This window comes from Lactuca serriola, chromosome 2 (assembly GCF_051521515.1).
Source record: "Lactuca serriola cultivar US96UC23 chromosome 2, Lser_US96UC23_V15, whole genome shotgun sequence".
In the NCBI taxonomy this organism is placed as follows: domain Eukaryota; kingdom Viridiplantae; phylum Streptophyta; class Magnoliopsida; order Asterales; family Asteraceae; genus Lactuca; species Lactuca serriola.
Window position 1 is genome coordinate 149,948,049 of NC_136409.1, and position 9,515 is coordinate 149,957,563.

General features: G+C 27.8%; 1 protein-coding gene across 1 annotated transcript in view; it reads left to right on the top strand.

The window, feature by feature from the left end:
* The window catches only part of LOC145086994 (phytyl ester synthase 1, chloroplastic-like), a 32,544-nt gene extending 24,795 nt beyond the window's left edge, over window positions 1-7,749 (top strand). Inside the window, exons 2-13 of the mRNA XM_079024879.1 lie at window positions 4,262-4,313; window positions 4,405-4,460; window positions 4,548-4,706; window positions 4,792-4,896; window positions 4,999-5,099; window positions 5,437-5,558; window positions 5,676-5,784; window positions 5,866-5,996; window positions 6,086-6,455; window positions 6,862-6,975; window positions 7,242-7,327; window positions 7,437-7,749. Coding sequence (XP_078881005.1) covers window positions 4,262-4,313; window positions 4,405-4,460; window positions 4,548-4,706; window positions 4,792-4,896; window positions 4,999-5,099; window positions 5,437-5,558; window positions 5,676-5,784; window positions 5,866-5,996; window positions 6,086-6,455; window positions 6,862-6,975; window positions 7,242-7,327; window positions 7,437-7,737 — 1,706 coding nt within the window. The 3' untranslated portion in view covers window positions 7,738-7,749. The remainder of the gene's footprint in view (window positions 1-4,261; window positions 4,314-4,404; window positions 4,461-4,547; window positions 4,707-4,791; window positions 4,897-4,998; window positions 5,100-5,436; window positions 5,559-5,675; window positions 5,785-5,865; window positions 5,997-6,085; window positions 6,456-6,861; window positions 6,976-7,241; window positions 7,328-7,436) is intronic.
* Window positions 7,750-9,515: the final 1,766 nt, after the last annotated feature.

Below are 9,515 nucleotides of genomic sequence, written 5' to 3' on the forward strand. Positions count from 1 at the left end.
TTTAAAAAAAAAATACACATATACAAATAAAAAAAAAACCATTTCTTTTTCATATGCATATATGTATATGTATATGTATATGCTCATACGCAATATACATATGCATATGGAAAAAATTTCATATTCATATAGCATATGCACATATACACATACACTATATACATATGCATGTGAAAAATATGTTTTTTTTTTTTTTTTTTTTTTTATTTAAATATTTATCACTTAGGTGCATATGTATATGAAATACTTTTATCACCATACACTTTTGGCATGAAATTCCATATCTATACCACATATGATACATCTAAGAGAATTGCAAAAAAAAAATTGCATGTGCATATCTATATTTTATTAAAAAATATATATACATATCCAACAACAAATATGAATATGCATAAAAAAAAATATTTTTTAAGTATTAATTTCGAAATATAAAATCTATTTTTGCAAAAGTAAAAAAATTATTCATTTTTTTAACTAAAAGAAATTTTTTTATTCAGCGAAAATATTTTATATATTACAAATTTTACTCTTAAGAAAAGATATTTTCAAAATAAATGTATTTTGGATGTATATTCATATTTTAAAAAATAATATTTGTATATGCACAAAAAGAATTTCAATATTTTTTTTCTAATGTCTTAGATGCAAAAATAATGATTTTTGTTTGTTTTAAATAATATTGTGTAGAAAAAAATTATCAAATTTGTGTTTTGTGGTTTTCACTATAACTCAACAATATATATATATATATATATATATATATATATATATATATATATATATATATATATATATATATATATATATATATATATATATATATATATATATATATATATATATATAATTTGAGACCATAAATATTTTGTGAAACATGGGGACGCAATCGTAGCCACTCATTTTAGAGATAAAAAAATAATTTTAAAATGAAAAATAAATGAAAATTTTTGAATTTTTTTAAATATTATTTTTGTCATTTAGGTTATTAAAAAAATTGCTATTTTTTTAAATATACGTGAAATATTACAATATAAATATTAAAATAAAATTTTTAGAATATTCAAATATTCTACTAGAGTATTAAATTATAAATATTCAAACAATTCTAAAAGTATATTAGATTATTCTAAAAGTTTTAACAATTCTAGTAGAATATTAGAAAATTTTAACATATCTAACATTTCTAGTAGAATACTAGAATATTCTAACATTCTAAGAATTTTATTTGAATATTTATAATGTAATATTCTTTTTGAGTATTTCACGTATATTACAAAAGAGACAATATTTTTTAATTTTTTTTTGGCAAATTAAAAGACGAAAATAATAACTAAAAATAGAATTTTCAGATTTTTCCTTTTAGATTTTATTATTTTTATTTTTTTATATCTAAGATGAGTGGTTTGGATCGCGTGTTCCCATGTCTTACAAAATTAACATGGTCTCAAATGAGCATTTATATATATATATATATATATATATATATATATATATATATATGTGTGTGTGTGTGTGTGTGTGTGTGTATGTGTGTGTGTGTGTGTTCTCTTTGTATTTTTTATTAAGAAAATACAAGTATTCTTTACTTTTTTTCACCGGTTAGTCGGTTACAATATGTTTGTTGGAAGTGATGTTAATCACCAAAATTTAAGGGAAGTAAGATTGTATAGTCCGTGCATGTCTACATGAGGAAACCGACAACTGTTTAAGGAAGGTGGAGAATGTCACGAATGATAGTATGAGGAGGAGAGGACATCTAAGACAGAAGTGGGATGATGGCGTTAGGTTAGCATGAATGTTTTGGTTCCAATGGAGTATAAGACCTCAAATATGAGGATGCCGAGGCTTAAAATTAGGAGGAGTTGCATACGGCCTGGAAGGGGCGGAACACAGACATTTGAACTAGGGGGACGAATCCAACTTTCAAAATAAACCATATACAAAGTAAAGAATGTTAATTACAATAAAAAGAAAAACTATAACCACATCAAGTAGTAACTATACCAAATACCAATCATAGTAAACATTAACAAAGAAAGTATAACCATTCTTGATCTGTTTAGGAAGAGTTCATATTCTTTGCTATATCATCATAGTTACGTTTGTGAATAACACTAAAAAGGGCTAACAAGTGATCATAAGAGATTAAGTATAGATAGCCTCAAAAAAAACATACAAGTACATAGTGTAAAAGCAAAAGTTATTGTGTGTGTGAGAATCTCCAAGCATCAAACCTATTTATTAGCTATTTTCAAGATATTCATATGTGAAATAAAGCATGTAGAATGCCCAAATGATGGATCTAAGTAAACCAAACACAACTATTTAATTGAATTGGACTTATGAACTCATTATTCATCTAGTAACTAAAAAGACACATTTAACCCTGTAATAAAAAAATGCAATGATCATGAACTGTCATTAATTTAATGTAGAACAACCTACAAAGGTCTTAAAGGATTCTAATCTTTTAATCATGTAATTAGATATTTAGCTCAAAGTATTACATCCTACAAAAGCCTTCAAGGATTTTAATCCTTTAATCAAATATTTTGCTTAAACTAATAAAATATGATGCTGCCATACCAATATGAATCAGATTCCAAAAAACTAAGAGAAACAAAAAAAAAAAAAATACAATACATTTACCTCAAAAAAATTTCAATAGCTAACTTTTTCAACTTTTCAATCGGGAAAAGAGTCTACGATTACCAAGGAGCGATGACTCTGATTTTATTGTTGATAATTTTGATTATTGAATCTTAAAATACTCATTCCTGTACATATTCAAATCTACATGTTATGAGTATGAAATCTGATTTCAAAGCCAAAATTGATGTTAACATTGAAAAATGAAAATAAATTTGTATAAAAATTGGGTTGTAAAACCCTAATAATCGAACTCCAAATACAAGTAGATAGCAATTTTGGAAAAGAAAATAACTAAAAAGGAGACGGAGAAAGAAGCATACAGATTAATTTGGGTAGATTTCCATAAAACATGAGCAATTTAGCAGTGTAGGAGTCCCCAATTCTGCCACCGGTAATTAGTCACTCGAAGAAGAATCGTTGAAGCAAGAGGGTTTGAGTATGAATAAGGGCATTAAATGGATATCGGGAACGTTTTGCAGATATTCTTCGAAGGCCCTACTTGGTCTCGTCAATCATCACAGATATGGCCCAAACAACGGGGAGGCCACAACCTCATCGGCCCTAAGAGATCCGTTTCTACATTCATACTCCTTGAGTATTGGACTTGGAAGGCTAAAAACCGGAGGGGACATGGCCCCTCCTGGCCCCTTAAAGCATCCACCCCTATGGCCTGGTTTCTTTTTTCTCTCATGCGTTTTTCATAAAGTATTTACTCTTCAATGTTATTACTAGTATTTTCTTTCCTCCCCTGCCACTTTTATACACCAGTGTGAGACTGCGTTTCTAATATTGGAGGTCATGTATGGAAGCAGTCTCTCCACTTGTAGGTGGAGGCAGGATTGCCTACATCTTACCTCCCTTTAACCAATTTTTATGGAAACTGTTTATTGTTGTTGTTTAGTTTTTAGGTTGTTTATGTGCATGTAAAATATTACATCCTTAAAGAATTTTGTGATGAAGTACTTCAAATCTCCACTGGATTTCTTTGTATGAGTACAAAGGATTTGATGATTTTCACATGTGTCTTACCTAATTTATTTTGGTTTCCAATTAAAAGTATATTACCCATGTAGCAAATATCGCACTCGCTACACACATTTCTCCACATGGTTCCTCGGATCAACTACTTTTGGGCTTCAACATTAATATATGTCTTCATTTGGAAATTACATTAAACTTTACGAAATACTATGACCTTAATATTGTTCATAGTAAATTTCTAATATAATCTAAAGCAATTCTGACTTGAAAATCAATTAATATGTATTCTACGAACTAATCAAAGTATAGAAATGGGACATTACTTTCACAAAAAATAATTACTACAATAATACATCATTTTTGTAATATATTCGAGAGAAAAATGAGTAACTAATTTTGAACAAAGAGAGAATGTTCCTTAAGCATGTTGTCTTCATTTTTAAAATGAGTTTCTATGATGAATCATCTTCTTCATACCCACATGAAACTAGTTCTATCAAGATTAGTTCGATCAGAGACCATTTCTTTCTTCAATGTAGTACATAATTCTATGTACTTGGAAACACACTTATGTATAGTATGGACTTTTTTAGTTGACTTGTTTAAACTTAATGATTTTCTATAGGGATTGATGGTCTTGGTTTGGGCTTAATTTTGCACCACAAGTCTCTTAAAAAGTTAGTAAAGTCTTTTGCTAACATTTACATGGTACCTAATTATCATTTAAGACATATTTTAGCTTATTATAAAGTGTTATTCTGATTACAGGGTGTTTGAAGTTCGATGCTTGCACATCCCAATTCAAGATCGAACACCATTTGAAGGTCATATGTTTTCTTGTTTATATAACTATATGCAGAAAATACATCATGGGGTGTCATAATTATATAAATTTTACTTTGTATATGAAGGTTTACTGACAATTGTGGAGGACACCTTGAGGTTTGAGCATGATTTATTTCCAAATAGGCCAATATATCTTGTTGGAGATTCTTTTGGAGGGTGTTTAGCTCTTGCAGTTGCTGCACGCAATCCGACTATAGATCTTGTAGTTATAGTGTCAAATCCATGTTAGTTCTAAAAACAACCACCTTCAATATAACTATCTTCTACAAATTGTTTTTAGTATCAACTTATTTCAATTATCTATTTCAGCAACTTCGTTTGACAGGTCACAACTGCGGCTTATGTTTTCTGTCCTGGAGGTCATGCCTAGTACACTTCATGTCACAATCCCTTATATTTTTAGCTTTGTCATGGGTACATACATCATCTGTTTTCTTTTAGATGTTATGATTTATATGTTACAAAGATCTAAATATTGTTAATTATCAACATGATTATATCTTGTTGATCTATCAGGTAATCCTATAAAGATGGCAATGGTGACTGCTGAAGCCTCACCTACTCCAAATGTTAGGAAAGTAGCTGACAACCTTACTGTGTTGCTTCCTCGCCTTTCGGTATAGATTATCTAAATGACCATTTTACCCCTACAATCAATAAATAATTTTTAGAATATTCATCAGTTTTAACATGAGATGAGTTAGGAGGATAAAAGAACGAAAAATAGGTAAATGATTGGTATCTGAATACATTAAGCCAAGTTTTCTTGCTTAACCCATTAATTCAATATATCCAGATTAAATAAAAAAGAAACAACCACGTATAACTTTCTAGATTAAATACTTAACCCATTATGCTCATTAAGTAAAAAAAGAATAACCAATATTATTTGATAATTCACTTAGTTTATTCACTTGTCTAGTTTGCCACCGTTTATTTTTCATTTGACTTTAGGGGTTGTCTGATATTATTCCAAGATCAACACTTTTATGGAAGTTGAAATTACTTAAATCTAGTGTTGCCTACACTAATTCTCGGTTGCATGATGTTAAAGCTGAAGTGCTAGTGCTTGCAAGGTTAGTTTTATTATTCTTTAAAAAAACATACTCATACATCCATATGCACAGACTCTAATTAATATAAAAAGCATGTCGATTATGGTGTATATTTTGAATTATGTATTTATATTTTAGTGGCAAAGATAACATGTTTCCGAGTAGCAATGAAGCTCAAAGGCTTTCAAAAACGTTGCAAAACAGCAAAATATATTACTTTAAGGACAACGGTCACGCTCTTTTACTGGTACTTCATAATTTTTTGTATTTCTTTAAGATTTTTCTGGATATTTTTTATAACTAATTAAATCCAATTATGTTTTTTTAGGAAGATGGTATTAATTTGTTAACAATACTCAAACAAAGCTTAAAATATCGAAGAACATGCAAGCATGATGTTGTAAAGGACTACCTGCCACCTAGCATGTCAGAGTACAAAAATGCCCTTGCAGGACACATGTAATTAATTTTGCATTAATATGCTCCATTTTTATATTATTCACACACGTATCACAAAGTTTTTACTTGCATCATAATATAAAAATCAGGTGGTTCCAATTTGCTACAAGTCCAGTGATGTTTTCAACTTTAGAAGATGGAAGAATAGTGAGAGGCCTTAGTGGGATTCCAAATGAAGGTCCTGTTTTGTTAGTTGGTTATCATATGCTCATGGGATTAGAACTTGCACCACTTATTATAGAGTTTTTAAGAGAAAAGAATGTTATTGTTCGTGGTTTGGCCCACCCTGAACTTTTTACATCGAATTCTATAAATGAGTTTCTTAAATTTTCATATGTTGATTTGATGAAAGTTTTTGGTGCCCTTCCTGTTACCCCAACCAACCTCTTCAAATTACTTTCAACAAAATCTTTTGTATTGCTCTACCCTGGTGGTGCACGTGAGGCTCTTCATCGTAAGGTTAGTTGACTTAATTAGTTTAATTGTTAAGCACTTAATCTGGACAATTACATATGGTTGTTTCTTTTTTTAATTTATCTAGACTTAATGGTTGAATAGCTCAAGACAAAAGCACATGGATTAATATATTTAGACACTAATTCATTAATTACATCTCATTTTTTTTCTTCCAAACTCATCTCATTCACGAATATTGTCAAAATTGTTTGTTTGAATGTAAAGGTAAATGGTAATTTAGTATTGTTAAGATGTTTATTCGGTTTAGAAAAGACATAAATAATATGTATTCAACACTTAACCCATATAAGGATAAAATTGTAATTTAGTCTCAGCTAAATGGTTAGTTTATAAAATTATTTGTTGAAATGTAAGAGTAAAATGGTCATTAAGATGGTGATTTTGGCAGGGTGAGCAATACAAGTTATTTTGGCCTGATAAACAAGAATTTGTAAGAATGGCCGCAAAGTTTAGGGCTACTATCGTACCATTTGGAACTATTGGAGAAGATGACATTACTGAGGTAAGTTCTTTTGAGAACTTAGATATTTGTATGCGGGAACTACTAATCCAAACATTATTTTTCAAAATCAAAATCACAAATAGTAATGAAATTCATCGTCTAAACCATATCTCTAGACTAAAAAAAGATTTAACATTTTTTTAAAGTGTTATATATATATATATATATATATATATATATATATATATATATATATATATATATATATATATATATATATAAAACTTAATAGAGAAAATCAAACACTAATATTTTAATTTTTTCAGTTGGTTCTTGACAATGATGATATGATGAAAATCCCTATCCTAAACGATCAAATAAAAAAAGCAAACGAAGAGGCTATTAATGTAAGGTAAATTTTACTTGGCCTTTGCTCCCGACATTGCTTTCAACTATCTAAATTAAAAAATACAATTTTTTTTTGCTAACGGTGGCAATTAATTAATGTGATCTGGTTGTAGGGCTGGAGTGGATGGAGAAGTTGGTAATCAGAACTTATTTTTTCCGGTATGCGTACCAAAGGTACCTGGTCGATTCTACTATTTATTTGGGAAGCCTATAACAACAAAGGGAAAAGAAAAGATATTGAAAGATAGAGAAAATGCAAAAGAGTTGTATATGGAGATAAAGTCTGAAGTGGAAAAGAATATGACTTATTTGATTAAGAAGAGAGAGGAAGATCCTTATCGTGGGGTTGTTAATAGACTTGTAAATCAACCGCTTTTAACCCCCGTGCACCAAGTTCCCACATTCGAGCCTTGAAAATGTATATATATATATATATATATATATATATATATATATATATATATATATATATATATATATATATATATATATATATATATATATATATATATATATATATATATATTTTAATTATTAAGTTAATGATATACCATTTTCCATAATACATGAGTTATGTGTACATATTGGCATGATTTGGAGGGTTTCTGATAAAAATTACTCTTACGGATTTATGTTAGAATATTTTAATCAAACCATGCATCTGTTTTTAAATGAGTCAATACTTCGTTTGATTATGGATTTATAACATGTCTTATGTAATGATTTTTAATATATAATTTTTAAAAGAAAATTTAATTGAAAAACATATTTGTTGTATGTATAATTTGCTATTGAAATAATTATACAATATACTTAAAAGGGAAGTCACATTTCATTTGAACAATTGACATTTAAACTACCATGTGAAGGTCTCAATTATTTGAGCATATTCAGTTGGGAAGTCGTTTTTATTTTTTATTTTCTAAAATAATTTACGAAATAAAAATATTAAAAATATATAATTACACCCAACACTTTTACTAGTTATGATATTTTTATCTAATTTTACTTTATTTATAATCTATTAGATATTAACGTTCTCTCCATTATACTTTTCTTTTCGGTGGTAGAAGAGAAGCTTGTATTGTTGTTGTTTGTGTCAATACTCGACTATTTTTTTCTGCCTTCTACTCTGGAGAGCTAGATCAGGTTTTTTTATCTGGCTTCTAGTCTATTAAGAGCAACTGGCTTAAATACGAACTTTAAGTTTGAATTATTTAATCTTTATTTTATTTTATTGGACAAAATAGTACAATTCTGATAAGAAGTAGGAAAACATAGCTATCTTGGAAATTATGATTAAAACAAACACAAACATACACTTCAATTAATGATACTTTGTCATTTTATAATTAGTCCAATCAAGTTTTTCGGTTTGAAAAATAATAAACGAATGAGAGTGCTGGGTCGGCCCTTGTTGGGCCTCCATCTTGATTTGGCACTTTTATTTTTAATATATTGTTCACATGGAAATCACATTTGATATATATATTTTTTGTTAATACCAAATTTGATTTAGCTGTTTGTGTTTCTGCAATTACAATTTAAATATATTTATTAAAAATATAACAACATCATTACAGATATGCCAATTATAATACTTTTATTTTATTTTTATTAAATCTCTTCTTTCTATTCTAATAAAAAAGTAGTTTTATTCTCTTTTTGACATGTATCGCCATATTAAGCCTCATAATTAATGCAAATTTTATTTTTCTTTTGCCATGTTTCACCTTATTATGTCTCATAATTAATGCATACCATTTGTCAATATATTGATTTTTCTATTTCAAATTTCAAATTTTAAATTTTTCATTCTAATTACATTAAATTAACAATATTAGAATAAAAATTAAAATAAAATTAATACAAATTATAAAGTGATATAATTTTACATATTTATTTAAATCAATGATTATAAGTTTATATAACTAAAAAAACCTCTTAATGAATAATTTATTTAAAACAAGTTATTAATATTTTTAAATTTTAACTATTAATCTTTAATTAATTTTATAACCGTGGTTCCCACGGGTTATAAACTAGTTACATAATACATTTATATATAATCTACCAGCTATTAGAAATTGGAAAAGAAAAACATAACTACCCTGAAAATGACGATAAAAATTAACACCAACATACGCTCAAGAATTGTTTGTCCTTTCATAAGCGGTCCCGAAACTATTCAG